Source organism: Enhydra lutris, unplaced genomic scaffold (genome assembly GCF_002288905.1).
Source record: "Enhydra lutris kenyoni isolate GAN:26980312 unplaced genomic scaffold, ASM228890v2 scaffoldscaffold14, whole genome shotgun sequence".
In the NCBI taxonomy this organism is placed as follows: Eukaryota; Metazoa; Chordata; class Mammalia; order Carnivora; family Mustelidae; genus Enhydra; species Enhydra lutris.
Window position 1 is genome coordinate 46539635 of NW_019154098.1, and position 23980 is coordinate 46563614.

At 34.6% G+C, this 23980-nt stretch overlaps 1 protein-coding gene across 4 annotated transcripts in view; it reads left to right on the top strand.

Moving 5' to 3' along the window:
* The window catches only part of LOC111146688 (nibrin), a 48990-nt gene that overhangs the window by 2160 nt on the left and 22850 nt on the right, over window positions 1-23980 (top strand). For all 4 annotated transcript variants that reach the window (XM_022502347.1, XM_022502348.1, XM_022502349.1 and 1 more), the window contains 8 exons: window positions 6-136; window positions 1284-1432; window positions 1878-2037; window positions 4368-4471; window positions 14595-14712; window positions 15712-15905; window positions 19553-19650; window positions 22496-22619. In XM_022502347.1, coding sequence (XP_022358055.1) covers window positions 6-136; window positions 1284-1432; window positions 1878-2037; window positions 4368-4471; window positions 14595-14712; window positions 15712-15905; window positions 19553-19650; window positions 22496-22619 — 1078 coding nt within the window. The remainder of the gene's footprint in view (window positions 1-5; window positions 137-1283; window positions 1433-1877; window positions 2038-4367; window positions 4472-14594; window positions 14713-15711; window positions 15906-19552; window positions 19651-22495; window positions 22620-23980) is intronic.

The following is a 23980-nucleotide window of genomic DNA, read 5'->3' on the forward strand; positions in this document are numbered from 1 at the left end:
CTTAGAACCATTCAGACTTTTGACTGGTGTTGAATACATTGTTGGAAGGAAAAACTGTGGCATTCTAATTGAAGGTGATCAGTCAATCAGTCGAAATCATGCTGTGTTAACTGCTAACTTTTCTGTAACCAACCAGGTATGTCACTAATTTTATTTCACTAGTTTAAAGCGAGGGGGTTGAAATTACAAGATTACTTTGGTGTGTATGAGGGAGTTTATAGGATTTTTAATTCCATAAAGGTGTTAGTTTTTTTATGTTAAAATTAAATACTAATTTTGGTGGTTGTAACAGTGGTGTTTGTTTTGATATTTGAAGTTTCTGTTCCAGTGTCTTATTCTTTTGTAGTGATTTAGAAACTCAAAGGAAGTAGAATACATTTATACTTACTGAATGAACATTAAGTGCTTACTCTGTATCCATCATTGTGCCAACCCTGGCAATAGAGCAGTGAACAGACCCAAGTCACATTCCTGCTTTAAAGAGTTCTTAGAGCCATGTGAACACAGGTATTTCCCATGTAATGTAGGTTTTCACAGTGGGAATTGGTTCGTTTTAGTAGGAAAAACACCTGTTGCTTATGTCTCACAGTTCTCTGAATGGCTTTGAGTTTGTTTTGGTTGGTTAGTTGTTTTAATCACAACAGTGGGTGGTAAAAATACTAGTGTATATAAATGGCTGTGCTCTTGATAATACTGGTGATAATAAAAGCCATTATTTTGAGCAAAGACTGCATACCAACAAATGCGGGATCTGTTCAGTAATTTTAGCTTTGGTGTCTGTATTCTTTTAGGTATAAGAGAAGATTATTATTGAAATTCCTAAAGGAAAAATAGAATTATTACTTTAAGTCAGACATTCTAGCCTTTTCTCATTGGACTTTTTTTTTTTTTTTTTTTTACTGTGTTATTTAGTTAATATAAAAAAAAAAAAACCTTAGGGATGAAGCTGTCATGCATAAAACAGACCACACAAAAGCAAAGAAATTCTCAAATGTGTGAAATTAAGGGGTTAGAAAACTCTGCACTGACTTACAAAAATAAAGAAAATGCATGTTCTAAGAGGAGTGACGCTGGAATTCAGACATTTTCCATTAATTTCAAGTTCTGTGCCTGCAACTGAAACAGTAACTGTTGCCTTCTATGTTGGGAGGTTGGCCATCTATTCAGTTACCTATTCAAAAAGTTATCCGCTTTTTGTTTTGAAACCTTTTCCCCCTGGGAATTATATTTACTGAGTGGTAAAAGACTTTAGTTGTATTGATTTTTTTGTTCATTTGCTTCAGAGTCAAACTGGTGAGACTCCTATATTGACAATAAAAGATAATTCTAAGTATGGTACCTTTGTTAATGAGGAAAAAATGCAGAATGGCCTTTCTCAAGGTTTGAAGACAGGGGATAGAGTTACTTTTGGAGTGTTTGAAAGTAAATTCAGGTAAGATTTTTTTTAATTGGTATTAAAAATGGATGGCTTTGTTTTGCACTGATCAAATTTTAAAGGACATGATATTTATGGATAATGAATTTAAAACCATTTAATTTAGTTCCTGCTTATTACATTAGTGCACTTTGCATCGCATGTGGTTAGTGCATTTTGTCAGTCAGTGCCAAGAGTAGTTAAGAGTTGGAATGGTCTCAGAGATCCTTGTTGGGAGCTACATTTGTTTGATTCCACATAAGTTAAAGTATAATGTTAACTTAGATCATTGTTTTTTCTTAAGTGCAACTCAAGACTTAGGAAGTGATAATTTCATAAATTAGAAAGTTAAAAAATACATAAAAATTAAAATAGTAGCATGTGATGTGAGCTTAAAGTACTATAAGTTGCCGTCTCTGGAGCTATGATAATATAACTTTATGTAACTTATTCTCATTTGCAGAGTAGAATATGAGCCTTTGGTTGCATGCTCTTCTTGTTTAGATGTTTCTGGGAAAACTGCTTTAAATCAAGCTATATTGCAACTTGGAGGACTTACTGTAAACAATTGGACAGAAGAATGTACTCATCTTGTCATGTTATCAGTCAAAGTTACCATTAAAGTAGGTTGAATGCCATGATATTATATTAAAATAAGTTCTGTGAATTTAAGCTTACTCACCAACTATACACAAGACATTTTTAAAGCCATTTATTTTAAAACTATCAGAACTGTTAGTTGTGGGTTTATATAGTGTCAGTCCGTGCCTTCATGTACCATTTAGGCTATAATGTTTAAGATAACCTGTTTATTATTTGAGACAAGCAAAAGCATATAAAATTATATTTAGCATTTAAAAAATTTAGCATTTTAAAAATGGCTTATGTTATATTTTCACCAATAAGTTTATTACAATGTGTAGTTGGTATCTCCAGTCTAAAAGTTAGCTTTTAGAGACTGGAAGTCCACTGCCAGTCTCCAGAGTTAGCATCTCTAGTCCCCTCTGTCAAGTTGTCTTCCTCCAGCTCAACTCATGGTCTCATCCTCTCTTTACTAAGTTTTTATTTGGTATAATGCCCTTAAAAGACTTTTAAGTTCATAGTTTTTTATTACTGTACTGTATCTTCACCATCTAGAGATATGTAGATATGTACCATTAGAGGATGCCAACTCTCATTAAAACAGTGATATATTTTGGTATGTTTTCAGATTTTACGTCTTCATCAGATTTGGTTATATCCAAAGCTAATTGAAGAATGACATTGGGAGGTGATTCGTCTCCTTTTAAACAGGTTGACTCTAGATATGTGAGATTGGTTTAGGTTAATATCTATAGTAAAAAGCAACAAATATTTAGATTCCCTTATTAGATGGTACAAAAATCTTTTAATACATAATTAGAATATGTATATTACAGCTGAACAAGTGTCAGAGAGAAAGACTTGCTCACTTGAACCTCAAGTTAAACTTGTATGTTGGTGGGGTTATCACTGATCAAGGATCGTTCGCAAGCTTATGAAGGTTATAAATTCAGCAGAGTGATTGGCCTCCTGAGTACTAATTTATGCTAATAAATCAAAACTTCCATTTATTAGTTTATAGTAAGGATGCAACCTCATAGTGACTATATTTATGTATAGACTTCAACACAATCCCCTTAAAGGTACTAAGGTACCTGAGAAGTGAAATTTAGATAATCATACACTTGCTTGGTGGTTATGAAATAAGAGCAAAGGCAGTTAAACGGTCTTGAGAGATACTTTACTGAGTTCATGACAGACTTGGAGCTAGCATCCATTCACCAAAGTACACACTATTCCAGCAACTGAGATACTAACAGCACTGGTATTTGAATGTCACTGTATATACACCAGCAACGAACGTGCAGAGTAATCGTTTTTCAGTATTTTTGATCAGCCATGTGCCAAAAAAGAAAACCTACTTACTATATTATTTGTTTCGGTAAATTTTCCAAAAGTACAGGTTACCTTATATTTTTAAAATCATTAAATGTTAGAACCAAAAGGAAGCTTACGGAACATTCAGTTAAATTTTTATTTTCTGAAGAGGAAACTGAGGCATGGAGGACTTAAATCCTTTGCCCAGAATCACATGTATTGGAGCCTGCCCTCTGCCAGAGGCCAGTTATTTCACTCAACATTCGCAGTTATTGTATTCAGATTCCAGTTTTGAGAGACACCCTACATTGCTTGCTCATATTTAAGTAATACCCTATGTTATCGGAAGCATACTTAGAAATTCTTCACTTGGATTATTTCCTAAAATTATGCTGAATCCTTATTTTCATCTCCAGTGGTGGTGGTTTCTAATCTTTTTCAGATTTTGTGGTACCTTTTTATTTGACGTTTATAGCTTAGTTCACTTGCTAGTTGAAGTTTCTCCACCCTTATCTAACTCCAATCTCCATGTATTTATTTTGAGCTTTTATGCCACCCCAAACAGTTATTCCTTTATTTACTTTCTTGAAAATACTTTATTCCATAGTTACAATCCGTTCAAAGGGCATTTAGGCAGAAAAGATCTTATAGCTCATGTGTATTTCTTGATCTTGTCTTCTCTAGGGTAGTTGTTACATTTTCTTAATTCTCAGGTCTACTTTTTAACATTGTAAGAACTTTTAAATTGGAATACATTTTAAAATTCACTTATTTTAAGTTACATTGTTCTGCCCTCCCCAAAGCTATTATTAAATTAATATTGTAATATGTGGCTCCTTAAAATTAAGTGATGATACAGAGATTTGTATACCAAAATTAAACAGTGACCAAATACTTTAGTTTCTTAGATTGTGGCTCCTTTATAAATTTAGAGAAGTGAAAGGAAAAACCTAATAAACAGAACAGCCCCTTTGTAGTCTCTAACCTAAAACTTTCCTTTAAAGAAAAGCTAGCGCGTGATTATTTGTATTCACATGTGTTTTCTTCTTTCCAGACAATATGTGCACTCATTTGTGGACGTCCGATTGTAAAGCCAGAATATTTTGCTGAATTTCTTAAAGCGGTTAAGTCCAATAAACAGCCTCCACAAATTGAAAGGTATATCCTATATTTTTTTTAACCTATACCAGTTTATTAAAGGATACGATAAAGGATGCTCACCAACAGCCTGATGGAGAGATACATAAGGCAAGGTATGGGGAAGGGGCATGGAGCTTCATGCTCACTCCAGGCACACCCCTCTCCCCGCACCTCCATGTGTTCACCAACCCGGAAGTTCTGCATCGTGTATTTTAGATAAAATATGACATGCAGAATGCAATAGCACTAATTTTATTTAGGTTGATTTCCTCTTTAATGACTGTTTCAGGATGTAGTGTTCAGTTTAACGAAGTTTTTTTGTTGTTGTTAGTATGTAAAAGAGTTTGTTGGTGTTCCTTATCTCAGTGAAATGTTACATATGTGCCAATATTTATTTTTTTTTAAGATTTTATTTATTTATTAGCACAAAGTGGGGGTTAGAAGAAGAGGGAGAAGCAGACTCCCTACTGAGCAGGGAGTCTGACGAGTCTGACGAGGAGCTTGATCCCAGGACCACGAGATCATTACCTGAGCTGAAGGCAGATGCTTAACCAACTGAGCCACCCAGTGCCTCCATTTGTGCCAATATTTATACAAAAAAAAGGACAGCAAATGGCACAGAGGTATAATCAAAAGGCCACATGTTCCAATGCCATGCATCATATAGGCAGGACCCCTGAAATTGTTGGTCCTGCAATTGGTGCAGCAACACTGTTCTGCAATCACGTAGTCCTGGGTCAGAATATTAACAGCACTGTGGCTTTGGGAATGGAGCTTACTTCTTTTGAGCATCAGTTACCTCCTTTGAAAAATGAGACTAATACCTGTCCTATATTTAAGTATTTAATAGTATTAGTTATTTTAAGTAATAGAGTATACAAAGTCTTAGCATTTTGCCTGGCACTATAGTAGGTGCTTATTAAAAGAAGTGCTGCTGATTGCAGTAAGTATGGAATAAGATTCACAATAGCTTTATGATGATGGTGATGATGATTTTAGATACTTCACTAAATTTGTGAACCACCAGACTAAGGGATCTATCTACTGTATAGTATTTGTGATGCTTTGAAGTAATATGAGCTATGGTTGAAGAGGAATATGTTTGGATTTTTATTTTTGGATTGCATGGTTAAATTGCTGGTGACTATAAAATGGTGGGTGTTTTTAGTCAACTTTGCACAAGAACATGCTTGCCTAAAATATGTTAATAGATTATAGTCTATATGGCCTAATAGGTAGATTGTGTATTTATAAGCTCATCTTAAGGTCTGTAGGACAGCTTTGAATATTTGAGGCTTTAAAAATCTTGAATGTCCTGCAAGTTAAGAATTCTGTTAGTAGTTCAAAATATCATTAGCTGTTATAAACTGTCTTGCCCATTGCTGGGTTTTTTTTCAGGGGGGAGAGGGTACTATTTATGCCTAATATGTGTCTGTTTTTAAAAGTAACTGAAAGTCAGATTTTTCTTCTTGTTTTTATTTTTTTCATTTGGGAGGTTTCTTATATTTTATATTCAGGCTAATGTATAATGTAATATTTTGAGACTCTGGAAAGAGGTCCTCAGATTTTTAAAATAGATGATTGTAAACTTAATTTTGAGTGCTAGACTCCTGTGAGAACATGAAAACACTAGTCTTTCCTCCAGAAACTTAACTTTCATGCTACCAACTTGCATAGTATTTCAGGAGAATCTCATCTTTCTCTGAAGCCTATTCATGATCCTCCCTATGGAAGCCAATAAATACCATAAATAATGATCCTTGCTGCAGAAAATAAATGATTATTAATCCTACATTACTTGGAAGTGGAGGGTCTGATAGGTTTCTACTAATGATGATAATGTGTTTTATGGTCTTGAAAGTTTTAGAATTAGTTAATGATTTCCATTTACTGTTTAGAGTCCCCGGTATGTTTAACCAGGATCTGTTTTTGACTTTAGGTTCAACATAATTTTTTCTAGCTTCAATTTATGACTGTATTAACTTAGATGACTGTATTAAAACATCTTTGCTGTAAGATTAATAACCTCTCATTCAGTCTTAACCATGAAAAGCATTTACATTAGCCTGTGTTTGATAATGGCAACTGATGATCGATCACATTTTATATTACATTGAAAAATTAGTTTTTGCCTTCGTCTTACTGGGACCCATTTTAATATCCATGTTGAAGTCTTTTTTGACTATGTACTCAACTATGAAATAGAAAAAGGATTTGATTTAAATATTAAATAGGATGGGTTACAAAAGGTTTATGAAAAAATGTGATGGCTCTATAATAAAATGTAACAGTCTCTTCTTCTAGTTCTGAAAAGCATTATCACTGTATTTAAAATAAAAGGGATATTTTTAACCTAACAAAAAGTCTAGTTCTATTTAGTACAGTTGTGTCATCATCTCTTGCACTATTAGCAAGAGACAGGGTAAGACAGAGTTTAAGCTTTATGTACCTGACATGATTTGTGATATCTCATTTGTCTAAACTGTCATCAAAATACCAATGTAGATGAAGTCATTTTTTGAAGATGTCATTCAAAATATTTATTTTGATAATCAGTACTTTATTAAAGGAAGCTCATTAAAATATTGTATATTTTCTGAACGTAAAGAAATGATTCCTTAAAAAAGAGAAGGAGTTACTTTTGTTTGAATTTTTACAGTTTCATACTGTGGAGTGCTCTCTCAATTACTGTATTTCAAATAACAGGCATTGTTTTCGGGAAAACACTGTTGGGAGGAGGTTAATCTTTGCATTCATGTAATACAACTTGTCGAATGTGCCAAAAGTGCAAGGCCCTGATTGCCCTATATACCCAGGCCATTTCTTACCGTTTGCAGTGAGAAGCCTTAAGGGAAGAGGTAGTGTCCCTTTTGGGACAGAGAACAGGCCTGCTTAAAATTTGCTGTGAAACTCATGAAGTTCATTGTTCCTCTCTCATGTAATACAACCTACTGTATGTGCCTTTTATATCATCCCCACAGGACTTGGTCAGGGAGGAGATCTACCATAGATTTGCTGAGGCTTGCTGCTCACATTGTCTCTGATCCAGGAGTCTTGTGTCTTCTGCCCACATCCACGAAACAACAGGCTAACTAACTGGCTTTTAGTCAAATATCAGACCCAAGAGACACATTAGTCTTAAACAGTCTTAGTTTATGGAGTTGAGTGTATATAATCGATCAAAATTCAAGGCAAAGAAATCTAACATATAGCACAAATTTTTTCCTGACAATATAACCTTATATTTTTACAAGTTTGAATGTCACTGTAATTTGGGCCTTTCAGAGATCACCAAAAAGAAGCGGTATAATAAGTTCTTGTACAAATTATGAACATGGGGCTATAGGACTGACTAATGAAATAAACAGCTCTCCAGATGTTGGGCAAATGAATGTTGTGGCTTGAAATACAGTTTCCATGACCAAAATTTACATAAATTGAGAAAAATTCTGTATTTGAGAAATTTGGGGACAGAAATTAAGATGATGTACTTTGAATTAGATGAAATTTATGGACAGATATTAAGATGTTCTTTGAATTAAATGAAATTTATTGAAGATGATTTAAGGAATTTAAAAGCCATAATGTACATAGGAAAAAGTCAGTATTTCTTGATTAATATTTTCTAGAATTTGTGAATTATATGTACTAGTTACTAGATAATAAGACATTATTTGTAGCTCTCAAAGTTTCTATATAAATTACAGAAATTATTTAGGCAGTGTGCCTCTAACCTTGGTCTCTGCCACGTTAATTTACTCTTTTCCAAATTTTTTTTACTAACTGTCAAATCACTGGAGCCTCAGAAATGCTTTAAAACTTCTAGAACATACTGCTTTAGAAATACTGATTTTTAATGATGTTTTCCTCACATTTATTATTAGTTTCTTTTCTTGTTCTCGTTACATTAGTAAAGAGAAGAAGGCTTGTCTAGGTATATAAAGTTCAGAGCTTAGTGTATTTTCTGTATTATCAATAATTTTATATATTATATATATGCATATATGTATATACATACATACATGTATGTATTATGTATGTACGTATACACATGTGTACTTGACCCCAATGTTTGGTTAGATTCTTCACAATACAGTGATGTATTTTTTTGCAAGATCAGTCTTACTGAGTGGCTCGAATTTACCACTGTTTTTAAAAGAAAATTAAGGGGCACCTGGGTGGCTCAGTGGGCTAAGCCTCTGCTTTTGGCTCAGGTCATGATCTCAGGGTCCTGGGATCCAGCCCCGCATTGGGCTCTCTGCTCAGCAGGGAGCCTGCTTCCCCCACCTCTGTCTGCCTGCTTCTCTGCCTACTTGTGATCTCTGTCAAATAAAATCTTTAGAAAAAAGAAAGAAAACAAAAACATATTTTTTTAGTCCCAGAATTTTAATGCTCAAATCTATATATAGGGGCAGTTAAGGGATGTTTACATTTTTTTGGTCTACTTTTAATTTATATTTTGTACTATCAGTTTACTACCAAATATTTCTTAATGCCTATCGTGAATTAGGCAATATAGACCTGAGGATATAGTGATGAGCCAAAAAGCATTGCAGTTTCTGCCCTCATGGCACTTGGTAGAAGAGCCAAATACTAAAAATGACACACATTGAAGTTAGAACTCTGATAGTGCCATCAAGAAAAACTAAAGGTATATGATGCTCCTATCTTTAGGAACGTGATTCAGGGTTTAACAAATGTTCAGTCTTCATTGAACTAAGCTATAATTAACTGTTTTCTGGGTATAGTAAACTATTAGTTGGGATAAAATTAAGAATGACAGTGTGATTAACAGTGGTGTAGGTAATTTAAAAATCATATTTCATTGTCATTAGAAGGCAGTAAGACTCACATCTACTCAGCTCTATGTATGTGCTAAACATTTACACACCATTTTTACCTAGGACTGGCTCCATCATCTGGTGTTACAGTACTATGTACACTAATTCGTGAACTAGCCATTTGTGTGTAAGTGAAGTGATAGTTGCCTTTCACACTGAAAGAAGTGTGAAATATGGGAGAATTCTTATTAAAAGGGAGAGGATAAAAGGCATTCAAAGAGATAGTAAAAATTATCTTATTTATGAATTAGAATATTTACTAATTTTCTTTTTTTTTTTTTTTTAAGATTTTATTTATTTATTTGACAGACAGAGATCACAAGTAGGCAGAGAGGCATGCAGATAGAGAGAGGAGGAAGCAGGCTCCCTGCTGAGCAGAGAGCCTGATGTGGGGCTCGATCCCAGGAACCTGGGATCATGACCTGAACCGAAGGCAGAGGCTTTAACCCACTGAGCCATCCAGGTGCCCTGAATATTTACTAATTTTCTAGCACTAACTTTTCTTATTGTAGATATAACTTAAATGGTTAAAATAGTTTTCACTATTCTCTGTGTCTTTAAAAGTAAATAAATAGAATTGTAAAGTCAGGTGTTTAGAAATCAGAATAATGCAGTAGGTTGCATTTCCCTCTGTTGGCTAGGTCAGCTGTTGACTGCAGATAACTCATTTATTTGAGATTGCAGGTTCTAGGAATCACTGTCTTAGAATAAATGTACAGTATCCATTGTAGCAGGTTAAAACACATACATTTTGTGGTTTGATCAGTTATAAGAATTAAAAATTAATGTAGTTGTTTAATCATGACTTAGCTAACTTGGTGAAATACGTATGTTGCCAAGGAGAAATCTGAGGGGAAAAAAATGTAAGGAAATTAGTTCTAAAATATGGGAGAGTGATCCTCATGGCCTAAATATTTTTACCATATTAGCTGTTGCTCTCTGCAGATGGCTGAGTCTAGATTGTTTAGTGACTAATTGTCCAGGTTGTGTATTTTCCCTATCCTACATTGCTTCCTTATCATCACCATGATATGTTAGTAACTTTTTTAATTTAAGATTTTCTTTTTAGAGCCGTTTTAGGTTCATTTCAAAATTGAGAGGAAGGTACAGAGGCTCCCCAAGTACTTCCTGTTTCCACACATGTATTGCCTCCCTCAATAGGGGTACCTCCATCAAAGTAGCATGAGCCTGCATTGACGTCATAATCACCCAAATTCCGTAGTTTACATTAGGATTTACTCTTGGTATTGTACATTCTGTGGGTTTGGATAAATATGACATATAGCAATCATTATAGTGTCATACTGAGTATTTTCACTGCCCTGAAAACCCTCTGTACCCTACCTATTCATTGTTGCCACTCCCCCAACTCCCAGCAACCAGTGAACTTCTACCGTTTCCATAGTTTCCCTTTTCCAGAATGTCATATAGTTGGAATAATATAGTAGGTAGCCTTTTCAGAATGGCTTTTTTCACTTAGTAAAATGCATTTAAAATTTCTCCATGTCTTCATGGCTTGGTAGCTCATTTCTTTTTAGTGCTGAGTAATAATTGCAGTGTTTGAATATACTATGGTTTATCTGTTCACCTACTGAAGGGTATCTTGGTTACTTCCAAGTTATGGCAGTTAAGAATAAAGCTGCTATTCACATCTGTGCAGGTTTTAGTATGGACTTAATTTTTTCAGCTCTTTTGGATAAATACCAAGGAGTGCAGTTGCTGCATCATACAGTAAGAATGTGTTTAGTTTTGTGAGAAAGTACCAAATTGTTTTCCAAAGTGGCTTTACGATTTTGCATTCTCATCAGCAGTGAATGAAAGTTCCTGGCACTCCACATTCTTACAAGCGTTTGGTGTTATTTATGTTCTGGATTTTGGCCATTCTAATATATGTGTAATAGTGTCTCATTCTAATTTCCATTTTCCTGATAACATGATGTGTTGAGCATCTTGTGCTTATTTAAAATGTTATCAGTATATTTCTTTGGTCACATAGCTGTTAAGATTATGGTCCTTTCAAAAGAAAAATTCTTAAATTCAATTTAGTTAACATATAGTGTCTTATTAGTTTTAGGGTTAGAATTTAGTGACTCATCAGTTGCATATAACACCCAGTGCTCATTACATCAAGTGCCCTCCTTAATGCCCATCACCCAATTTCCTTATCCCCTTAGGTACCCTCCTTTCTTCCAGCAACCCTTAGTTTGTTTCCTATAGCTAAGAGTCTCTTATGGTTTGCCTTCCCCTCTGTTTTTCCTTCCCTTCCCCTATGTTCATCTATTTTATTTCTTAAATTCCATATATGAGTGAGATCCTATGGTATTTGTCTTTCTCTGACTGACTTAGGTCACTTAGCATAATACTCTCTAGTTCCATCCATGTTATTGCAAATCGCAAGATTTTATTCTTTTGGATGACTGAGTAATACTCCCATCGTGTGTGTGTGTGTGTGTGTGTGTGTGTGTGTGTGTGTATCACATCTTTATCCATTTATCTGTCAGTGGACATCTGGGCTCTTTTCATATTTTAGCTATTATGGACATTGCTACTGTAAACATTGGGGTGCCTGTGCCCCTTTGAATCATTTTGTTTGTGTCCTTTGGATAAGTACCCAGTAGTGCAATTGTGGGTTGTGGGGTAGTTCTATTTTTAACTTTTGAGAAACCTCCATGCTGTTTTCCAGAGTGACTGCGTCAATTTGTATTTCCACCAAGAGTATAAGAGGGTTCCCCTTTTTCTGCATCCTTGCCAATGTCTGGTGTTTCCTGAGTTGTTAATTTTAGCCATTCTGACTAGTGTGAGATGATGCTGTTTTTGTTTTGATTTGTGTTTTCCTGATGAGGAGTGATGTTGAGCATTTTTCATGTGTCTGTTAGCCATTTGTATGTCTTCTTTGGAGAAATGTTTGTTCATGTCTACTGCCCATTTCTTTTTTTTTTTTTTTTTTTAAGATTTTATTTATTCATTTGACAGAGATCACAAGTAGGCAGAGAGAGAGAGAGAGAGAGAGAGAGAGGAAGCGGGCTCCCCGCTGAGCAGAGAGCCCAATGCAGGACTCGATCGCAGGACCCTGAGATCATGACCTAAGCCGAAGGCAGTGGGTTAACCCACTGAGCCACCCAGGCGCTCCCCATTTCTTGATTGGATTTTTTGTTTTTTTGGGCTGTTGAGTTTGATACGTTCTTTATAGATTTTGGATGCTAGCCCTTTACCTGATAAGACATTTGCAAATATCTTCTTCCATTCCCTAGGTTGCCTTTTGATTTTGTTGTTTTCTTTGCTGTGCAAAAGCTTTTTATCCTGATGAAGTCCCAGTAGTTCATTTTTGCTTTTGTTTCCTTTGCCTCTGGAGACATGTCTAGCAAGAAGTTGCTATAAGATTTGTCCCATTTTTTAATCAGATTGTTTGTTTTCTTGCTGTTGAATTTTGAGAGTTCTTTGTATATTTTGGGTAACAGACCTTTATCAGATGTGGGTTTTGCAAGTATTTTCTCGCACTTTCTTGTACATCTCATTTTCTTGACATTTCTCATGGAGCAGAAGTTCAAAAATTTTTTTTAGAAGTTTTAAATTTTAGTGAGTCTAGCTTATAATTACTTCATTCATAGATCATGACTGGGGTATCTAAAAAGTCACTGCCATAACAAAGGTCATCTGGATTTTCTTCTATTATTTATGTTATCTTCTAGGAGTTTTATAGTTTAGCATTTTACTTTAGGTCTGTGATCCATTTTGAGTTAATTTTTGTGAACACTGTAAGGTCTGCATCTAGATTCTTTTTTTTTTATGTGAAACATCCCAGTATCATCATCATTTGTTGAAAACACTATCTGAGCTCCATTGAACGGCCTTTGTTCCTTTGTTAAAGATCAGTTGACTAATTTATGTCAGTATATTTCTGGGCTCTCTATTCTCTTTTATTTTTTCCATAATACCAGACTCTCTTGATTGCTGTAGCTTTATAGTAAGTCTTGAATTTGGGTCATATTAGTACTCCAACTTTGTTCTTAATATTATGTTGGCTATTCTAGGTCTTTTGCCTCTATGTAAACTTCAGAATCCGTTTGTGAGTACCCACAAAATAACTTGCTGGGGGTTTACTGGGGTTACATTTAATCTATAGATCAAGTTGGGAAGAACTGACATCTTGACAAGACTGGATTTTCTTTTTTTTTTTTTTTTTTTTTTAAAGATTTTATTTATTTATTTGACAGAGAGAAATCACAAGTAGGCAGAGAGGCAGGCAGAGAGAGAGGAGGAAGCAGGCTCCCTGCTGAGCAGAAAGCCTGATGTGGGGCTTGAACCCAGGACCTGGGATCATGACCCGAGCTGAAGGCAGCGGCTTAACCCACTGAGCCACCCAGGAGCCCCAATACTGGATTTTCTTATCCATGAGCATTAGTAACTAGTAATTTTTACCTGAAGGTAGAGAGTTAAGCTGAAGGACTGATCAATTATAAATTGCTGTAGCAGAAGGTTTGATTATACAGAAAGTTGAAACTGAACTGATGTGAGGCTTAAGAATTACCTGTTGATTTTATGTATTTTCTTCTTTTCCCTCATTGTCATGGATGATTAAGATGTTCTTATCTTATAGCATTATGTTAAAGAGCTAAAAGTGTGCTTTTGGTGGGGGGTGTAGGAGGGAAAGAGAATCCTAAGCAGGCTGCATACCCAGTGCGTAGCCTGTTGCTCCCACAACCTCAAGATGATGACCTGAACTCAAATCAAGAGTCAGATGCTTAATGAACTGAGCCACCCAGGTGCCCCCAAAGATTGTGTTTTCTAATCTCACTTTGGAAATTTTATTTAAATTGACAAATATTTTAAGTTTTATAATTTCCTGAGCTTCTGTAAAGGGATCTCTAATAAAACACTTAAAATAGTAGTTCATAGAATTGGATGTGAACATTGTTAACACACGTTGGTTCCCGGGAAACACAAGATGCGAATAGAATTTGATCTTTGTGGACAGTGTCTCTTTCAACCTTTTGTAATTCACAAAACGTGTCCGAGTATTGTATATTAAACTGTACTTTAGGATTGTCTACCCTTGGATTATATTTTTTTCAAAAATAAGGAACAGTTATGCAGTTCTGTTTGGCATCTGTCCCCTGTCACCATTTTGTCCCAGATAAAACCCTTACTTTAAAAAAATAATAGTTTAATGATGAATTAATGATATTATGAAAATTAAACCTTCCTGGTGTCTAGATAGCCACTCTGTTCAGTATAAAAGTATACATAGAGAATAATATATATTTAAAATGTACTGTAAATTTTTTTTTTTTTTTTAACAGCTTTTACCCACCTATTGATGAACCAGCTATTGGAAATAAAAACATTGATCTGTCAGGACGACAAGAAAGAAAGCAAATCTTCAAAGGGAAAACATTTGTATTTTTGAATGCCAAACAGGTAATCTTATGAGCTAAATTTTGCTGAAGAAAACATTATCAACTAGATAAATTATTACTGTTATCAATAGTTTTTTTTTTTTTTTTTCTTTTGAAATTTTATATGGAAGTGTGAAGTGAAACTGTCTAGGCAACAGAACTTGCCTGGTATTCATGTATATGAGATTTTTTTTTGACATATGTTAATTGGCCAATTAATTAAGTTTATATAAATATATAAGTGAGAGGGTGGGGATAGAAAACTAATTTAAGTCCTTACTTGGTCAGTTAGTAAATAGCTCTTGAATGTCTTCAGTGTGCTGAAATGGGGATTCAAAGAGTTTATGTTGTAGGTGGAAAATGTAAGCAAGCCTACAGAGTCCTGTGAATTAAGTATGATAAGGAAATGCAAAGAATGTAACAATTCCAAGGCTGCAGAGATATCTGGTGAACTGGGGATTTTCTGAGTGGAAGCTGGGATTGTCTTCTCAAAAAGTAGAACCAATTCTATTTCAGTTCTACTTTTATTTTACTTCTCTAATATAAATGAATGGATAAAGATGTATATATACAATGGAATATTACTCAGCCATAAAAAATAATGAAACTTGCCATTTGCAATGATGGGGATGGAGCTAGAGTATAATGCTAAGCTAAATAAGTCATTCAGAGAAAGACAAATACCACATGATTTCATTCATGTGTGGAATTTAAGAAACAAAACAAACTAGCAAATAGAAGAAAAAGAGAGGCAAACCAAGGAACAGATTCTTAACCGTAGACAACAAACTGATGGTTATCAGAGGGGAGGAGGTGGGGGGATGGGTGAAATAGGTGATGGGGACTGTGATGTGTACTTGTGATGAGCACTGGGTGATATGGAAAGGTAGAATTACTATATTGTATACCTGAAACTAATATAACACTGTTAACTGCACTGGAATTAAAATAAATTTAAACGAATGTATTCAAGGAATTGAATGTGGCTAGTTCACTATATTTTTTCTATTTCTATTTTTAGCATAAAAAGTTAAGTTCAGCAATTCTTTTTGGAGGAGGAAATGCCAGATTGATAACAGAAGAAAATGAAGAAAAAGATAGTTTCTTTTCAGCTCCTGGAATTTGTGTTGTTGATGTAGGAATAACAAGTTCACAGACTCTAATTCCTGACTCTCAGAAAAAATGGATTCACTCAATTATGGATCAGCTCCAGAGGTACAGAATTATCTTTATTAATAAAAAAAAATAAAGACCCTTTTATCTGTAACTTTTTTATTGTACTGAATTAACAGTGTAGAAGGATATACAAGAATTACATTTTATTGTGTAAAAACTGCTACTGAGATAATTTTTGTACATTTCATGGTCGTGCTTCTGCAGGATATTCTTTGGAGAATATTCTTAGGGTTAGAACCTCTGGGTCACAGGTTATGTGAATACTCAACCTCTGGAGTTTCAAACTTGTTTTCCGCTTTATACTTCCGCCCACAGTATGTAAGAGATCAAGTAGATATACATTGTTTTCCACACTTGGTATTGTTAGACTTTACAGTGTTTGCTAATTAAATGGATATATAATCATATCCTGTGATTTTTTTGTTTCTGTTTTTGTCATCACCAGTGATGCTTAACATTTTTTCTGATATTTAATAGATGTCTGTTTTTCCTGTTCTGAAATATCTGCTCATGTTTTTGTTTTTGTTTGTTTGTTTTTTAGATTTTGGTTTGTTTATTTGACAGAGATCACAAGTAGGCAGAGAGGCAGGCAGAGAGAGGGGGAAGCAGGCTCCCCACTGAGCAGAGAGCCCAGTGTGGGGCTTGATCCCAGGACCCTGAGATCATGACCCGAGCCCAAGGCAGAGGCTTAACCAGCTGAGTCACCCAGGCGCCCCTCTTGTCATGTTTTTTACCCAGTTTTCTAATTGTAGTTTTTTATACAGATTTCCCTGTTTGTGTGCGTGTGTGTGTATGTGTGTGTTTTAGTTCTGTCCAGTTTTATCACTTGTTGGTACATATATCACCACCTTAGTCAAGATAAAGAACAGTTCCATCCCCACAAGGATCCGTCCTATTCTTTTATAACCATACCCACTTCCCTCCCTCCCTCCCCGTCTCTCACTCCATGTCCCCAAATCCTGGAAAACCACTAATTCATTCTCCATTTCTAAAATTTTGTCTTTTAAAAAAGTGTTATATAAATGAAATCATATTATATATACTTTAGGACTGGTTTTTCTCATTCAGCAAAGTTTTTTGGAGATCATCTAAGTTGTTTGTATCATTCATCCTTTTTAATTGCTGAGTAGTATTGAGTATATATAGATGTGTATATACTAGTTTTTGAGTCATTCTTACAAATAAAACCTCTGTAAACATACATGTACAAGTTTCTTTGTGAATGTAAGTTTTCATTTCTTTGGAATAAATGCCCTAGAGTGCAGTTTCTGGATCATATGTTAATTATATATTTTTGTATTCTTTTTTATTTGTAGAAGTTCTTTCTATTTCTCAATATTAATCTTTTTTTCACTCGTATATGTTGCAGAATTTTTACCATTTCATAATGTTTTACTGTGTGATACATGAAAGTTCTTAATTTAATATACTAAAAATTAACAACCTTTTCTTTCTTAGCACTTTTTGTATTTTAAAAAATCTCTATTCATAGATCAAAAGGATATTCACCTAATTTTTTACTAATTTGTTGCTAGTGTTTTGATGCTTTCTTTTTGAAATTTGCTTTTAATCTATTTGGAATTGATTCTACTTTATACCAATGTCCCATACATACATAGGAATGTTTTTGGCTTTTCTCTGTTCCATTGGTCAATACGTCCTTATACCAACACCACATTTACCACATTGTCTTAATTACTGTGACTTCAAGTGAGTCCTCATATCTGGTATGGCAAATGTCGCTGGTCTTCTTTAGAAGCATCATTCTTGGCTATTTTTGCATACACATTTTAGAACATCTTTTCAAAGTTCCTGTTGGGATTTTTATTAGGAATTCCATTGAATTCACAAATCAATTTGGTGAGAATTAAACAATTTTTATAATTTCCCTGTAAAGATCTTGAGTATCTTTTATTAGATTTATTCCAAGGTATTACATACTCTGTGGTAGATATTATGTATCTGATAGGTAGAATATAAATAGATAATATTAATCCCTTTAATCACATTTTCTAGTTTATTGCTAGTGTATATAAATTCAATAGACATTTAGATATTAATTATATCCTGCCACCTTGTTAGACTCCCCTTTTATTTCTAATGTATCTGTAGTCCTTTTTTTTTTTTTAAATCATATTATCTATGTTTCTATCCTTTTTTTTTAAGCCGTATTCTTCTGATGCTTCTCCCTTTACTCTGTTTTGTACCTACCAGGACGTTTAGAGCATTGTTATATAGAGGTAGTCTTAGGAGCCACATTTATCTCGCTATTGATTTTAAAAGGTTGTGTTTCCCCATTTAGGATGTTTCCCCATTTAGAATAATGTAATTATCTGTATAACATTATTATTAATTATATATTTAAAATGTTTTTATTTTATGGAGCCAATCTTTCTAATTTACATAATATATTTACTGTTTAAAAAAGTAAGGTGATAAAACACCAATTTTGAATTGCCTGAACTGTAAGTATATATATGTGATCACTTGATTATAATACTTTAAAAATATATTTTCATATTATAATTGCACATATAGTTGCGTTCTGTTAGATTAACCCAGGACATACAAAAAACAAACAGTGAGCATTTGAAAAATACCTTTTAAACTACTACAACCATTTAAAGCATCTTTGCAATAAATATTTAAAGTAGTTTTGGGGCACCTGGTTGGCTGAGTCGGTTAAACATCTGCCTTCAGCTCAGGTCATCATCCCAGGGTACTGGGATGGAGCCCAGCATCAGGTACCCTGCTAAGCAGGGAGCCTGTTCCTCCCTCTTCCCCTGTGCCTTCCCCAGCTTGTCCTCTCTGTCACTCACTCCTTCGCTCAAATAAATGAATAAAATCTTTATTAAAAAAAAAAAAGTTTTGTAGTTCTTAAACTCTGAGGTATAGTTTTATATAGCAGTGTTACTGAATTGTCTTTGTCTCGTTCACATAATAGAAAACAGAAGCGGGGGCGCCTGGGTGGCTCAGTGGGTTAAGGCCTCTGCCTTTGGCTCAGGTCATGGTCCCAGGGTTCTGGGATTGAGCCCCGTATCGGGCTCTCTGCTCAGCGGGGAGCCTGCTTCCTCCTCTCTCTCTACCTGCCTCTCTGCCTGCTTGTGATCTCTGTCGGTCAAATAAATAAATAAAATATTTAAAAAAAAATAGAAAACAGAAGGTAGGTTCACTATAAGATTCCTTTAAGAAGATTCCTTAATACATGTAAGTTTGGTAAAATGATTTTATTTACTAAACTTAAAATTACAAAACGTATAGAGATACAGCTTATGGTATTTCTTTGAACTTTTCTGCCTCTGTCCCTTTCTGCCCTCTTCTGTCTTTTAAGTTTTATCTTTGGATCCTAGTAATAGATGTGCTTATAAAAACTTATTTTGTTGCTTCATCTGGTATTACTGTTTTCTTTTTCTGAAAGTGAAAGAATTTCGGACATGGAAGGCTCTATCTCCTTTACTCTAGGCCTTTATTTTACAGATGAGATGACTGACTTGCTAAAGGTAGTGCCCAGTATAATATTTCCCCAGTTGAGTAGGCCAGTACTCTGTGTATTTGAAATTCTCTCCATTACCATTAAATTGTGTTATCTCTTTGGGGAAGGAGTAAAAAGATTTCACTTGACATCATGTTAATAGAGGTTGTTAGTTTTAATATATTATCATACTAAAACTATTTTATTCTCATAGGCAGGGACTTAGACCTATTCCTGAAGCAGAAATTGGATTGGCAGTCATTTTCATGACTACAGAGAATTACTGTGATCCTCAAGGCCAGCCCAATACAGGTAATGAAAACAATATTTTATTGATTTTTTTAAACAGCTTTAATTGTAACTTGGTGATAAGCTCTGTGCACATTACTGTGTACTTGTTAGGGATAACGATTTTCACCACCTTTTGAAACTCATCTATTTACCGTTTTATTTACTTGATAAACATTTGTGGCTGCCATGTACTACTGGGCACTGTTTCTAAAGAAGTGCTGAAGATACAGTGGTGAATAAAACAAGATATCTGTTACTGTGAACTTTATATTCTAAAAGTCAGGCTTCAAGCAATTAATAGGCAGACACAACTGATAGGTTCAGCTAAAGCCAGCCACCAAGGAAAAGCTAAAACAAGACCTGAAATTCTCCCTGTATAGCTTCTGCTCAAGAGGTCTGCCACTATCCGTTCTCACAGCCACTGCCGCACTTGAACTTTCCATTGTCTTCCTTTCCTGAGGGCTGTTAGAGTTGCAGGCAGTAATGGTCCTGCCTCCATACTCATCTCTACAGTTAATGTTTCACTTTGCCAGTAGAATCCACTTTTTCTTAAAACCTTTTACTAGCTCATTATTTATGAAATAAAACCCTAGGCCCTTCGTCTAGAGTTCTGAGTCCTCAGCAGTTTAGCCTTTCTCCTCCTGTCTTTATTTTTTAAAAATACATCTCCCTACAGTTTATATGTGCCATATTATTTATAATTTCCACACCCCTCAATCTTGTTCATCCTGGTCCCTGTTCTAGAATGCTAACACTGCTCTTCAAAATTTGACTCATTTGGCAGATGTTCACCTCTTTCGTGAAGTTTTCTAAGTTGTTTTCTCTCCCATAATTCTTCTCCAAGTCAGAATTACTTTCTATACCCCAATAACGTTTTTGCATTCTAGCTAGACTTTCTTCCTACTTTGAAATATAAGCAGTTGGTTCCATGCCTTTTTAGCCACTAAATGAGTTATAAGCTCTAATTAATTTTGGATCCCCTGACAGCACCACCAAGCACAGTACTTTTTTGTACAGGGTGTGAATATTTGCTTAATTGAACTAAATTATTGGCACACAGGATTATCTTTGCCAGTGTGGAGCAACAAAGTTTTATCATCCACTGTTGGAAATGTGTTCATGGCCAAAAGGGTCTTAGAGATCATCTAATCTGTCTTTCTATTAAAAGGTAAGCAAGCTCTAAGGCTGAGAACAGTTAAGATTCCGTAAATGATTCATGGCCAACCCAATCCTAAAATGTGAGTTTTCTGAACATTTAGACCAGTACCTTTTCTGTTGTATCATTTCAGATAGAAACAGAGTCATAAGGAGTGAAAATCAACATTTTAATTAGTAGTATTACTTCTTGCACATACTTATAGATGGATCTGTGTAGGCTCCAAGTCCTAGACATGTGACTTATAAACAGTTTTAGAATACAACCCATTGGGCGGGAATAGGATAAATGCATGTGTCTCTCCCTCCCTTTCTCCCCTCCTTATTTTCTTCCGTCTATGCTTGTTTATGAATTCAGCAAGCATTTATTGAACATCTGTTACATACCTGTAATTATTTTAAATACTTGGGATAAAGAGGTGAGCAAATCAAAGCCCTGCCTCTGTAGTATTTTTAGCAAGAACATTGTAAATCTTTTGTTGACAAAGATCCCTTATTCTGGGATCATTAGATCCAACTTACAGTTTCTTTTAGTGACAATATAAGCATTTGTAATTACTATTTTTTTTACAGACTTCTGTGTAAGCTGACATGAATTCTAGGGATATGTGTGTTTAAGGAAATGACAATGAGCTTCTAATGAGATTACATACGGAAAGTGGCAGAATTTGGAATCAGTAATAAACATTTACTAAGCACAACCTATGTCATGAGGACCTAACCAGGGATGATTTAACTTAGATACTTAGTAGATGTCAACTTTTTAAATTTTTCATTTAATGATTTAATTCCATTAACTTATTTATATCTCTCATGTCCCAAACTTTGCTCAGGGACTGCAGATTTAGAAATGAACAAGAACCAGGTCCTATTCTCAAGGAGATTCCAAGTCTAATAATGGAAAGTAACAAGTAAACAAGTGTAGTATAAAATGATGATGATGATAACAGCTAATACTTGCATTGTACTTAACTGTGTTCCAAGCATTTTTCTAAGTGCTGTCCATGTATCAGTTCATTTTGTCCTCAGAACGAGATGGTCCTGATGAGGAAGCTAAGGTATGGAGAGGTTAAATAACTTAATGCAAGCAGTTCATGATTAGTGTGTTAAAAGTTAGCAGAGTGATGTAAAGGGTAGTATGGAAGCTGAAATGAAGGATACCTGTTTCAGTGTGGAAGGTTCAAGGAAAGTATGCCAGAAGAGTATCACCTGACTTGCTATTCTAGTAAATTAAAAGATGAAGTAATCATTAATGGTTTTCTGGAGTGGCCACGGAATTTATACCTAGAACTATTTATATCTTCTTTTCAAATAGTATTCCTTCAGAAAGTGAAACTCACATTAATTTTTATTTGTGTCAACAGTAGAGTTGATACTCTTTCTGTGGGGAAGAAATGCAGTTTTTGTCTTCTAACTCAAATCATAATTTGAATTATAACACAAGTTGATTTTATTTTTAAGTTGGTAATACTTCACAAAGGATTTGATGTAGCTTTAAAAGGATTTGATTTAAGTGATTACAGATGCCAACAGGCTGCTTTTATAGGGCCATTTCATTAAATATTTGTTCGTTCCACTGTGTGAAGGTCGCTGTGTTCTGTGTTGCCTACTTAATTCCCTCAGCATGACACAGTCTAGCCATTTTTAGTGACGGAATATCCATCTTGTGTCTAGCAGTTTTGATTCTTCCTTTCACTTGTGTGATTTACAGCATTGAAGATGACTCCAGGACCAAGCCTTTCCCAAGGCTTGTCAGTCAATGAAAACCTGGTGCCAAGTGCCCCACTGAATACCACAACATACGTAGCGGACACGGAATCACAAGCAGATACATGGTAAAGCTTTATTGTTAACAAACTATTGTTATTCATAATATCAGTAAATTAATAGTATACTCAAGAAGTCAAGTCATTGTCTTTATCAGATCAGCTCTTAGGAGATAAAGCATGGGAGAATGGGGTGCCAGGGAAAATAATACAGTAGGTCAAGGATTAGTAAACTTTATGTGAAAGTTCGGACAGTAAATCTTTTTGGCTTTGTGAGTGAGTGATCTGTGTTACAGCTACTCAGCTTTGCCTTTGTAGCATGAAAGCTGCCTTAGACAACATGTAAGTGAATGTGTGTGGCTGTGTTCCTATAAAACCTAATTTATGAAAACAAGTGGCAAGCCAGATTTGGCCTGTAAGCCATAGTTTGCTAACCCCTGTCTGATGATAAAACTTTTTTGTTTTTGTTCCTTACAAATGTACATAGAAGACTGTAAAGAATTATAGTACTTTATTTGTGATTGTTGAAGCAAGTTTGAAATAAATTTGTACTATAATATTGCCTTTATCTGAGTATAACTTTGGAGATAACTTTCTATGTGTCTACCTGGCTATCTAAATAACTAATATTTGTTCATAAAGATAGTTTTCTAGTGGTTCACTGTTCGAAGAGGTTTTTTGTTGTTGTTCTTTGAGGGTTTGATGGAGCAGGGGTAGGTCATTTGTATTCTGTGGTATTTTTCATTTAAGAGAGCGTATTGTTTTTTTAAGTAATACATTAATGAGCTACTCATATTGAAAAATACTTGTGATATCACTTTTAGGTCATATTTAAATTTTTAATACATTGTTTTTTTTATATTGAGGCCAGATGTAAGTTTTTTTTTTTTTTCAGATGTAAGTTTTTAAAGAGAAACTATTAATGTTTTGAGAGTCATGTATATCACCAGTTTACTTGTTTTTTTGTGAAATGAAGAATATTAAGGGCAGTTTATGTAACCATACATTGTGGAACTGTGTGTGTGTGTGTGTGTGTGTGTGTGTGTGTGTGTGTGTATATGTGTGTGTTTATTTTAAATATTTTTCTGGTAGTAGAGAGTTATGTTCTATTCTAGGGACTGCCATCTGGCTGAAATGTAACCGTATCAGTTCATCTATATTCCTGCCATCTGGCTGGAATATAACCATATCAATTCATCTGAATCTAAAATCATCTCATTTAGATCTAAATGGGATCTAAATATCTCATTATGTATGATGCTGGAATTATAGGAGATTGTTCTTTTTTGATTTTCCTTTTTTTATTAATTTTTTGCATGAAAATAATTGTAAAATTTTAAACAAAGCAAAAATTATCTAAGATTATCACTCGGTTTAATTTATTATAGAATACTAGGTTGATACACCATATATGTATGACAGTTTCTTAT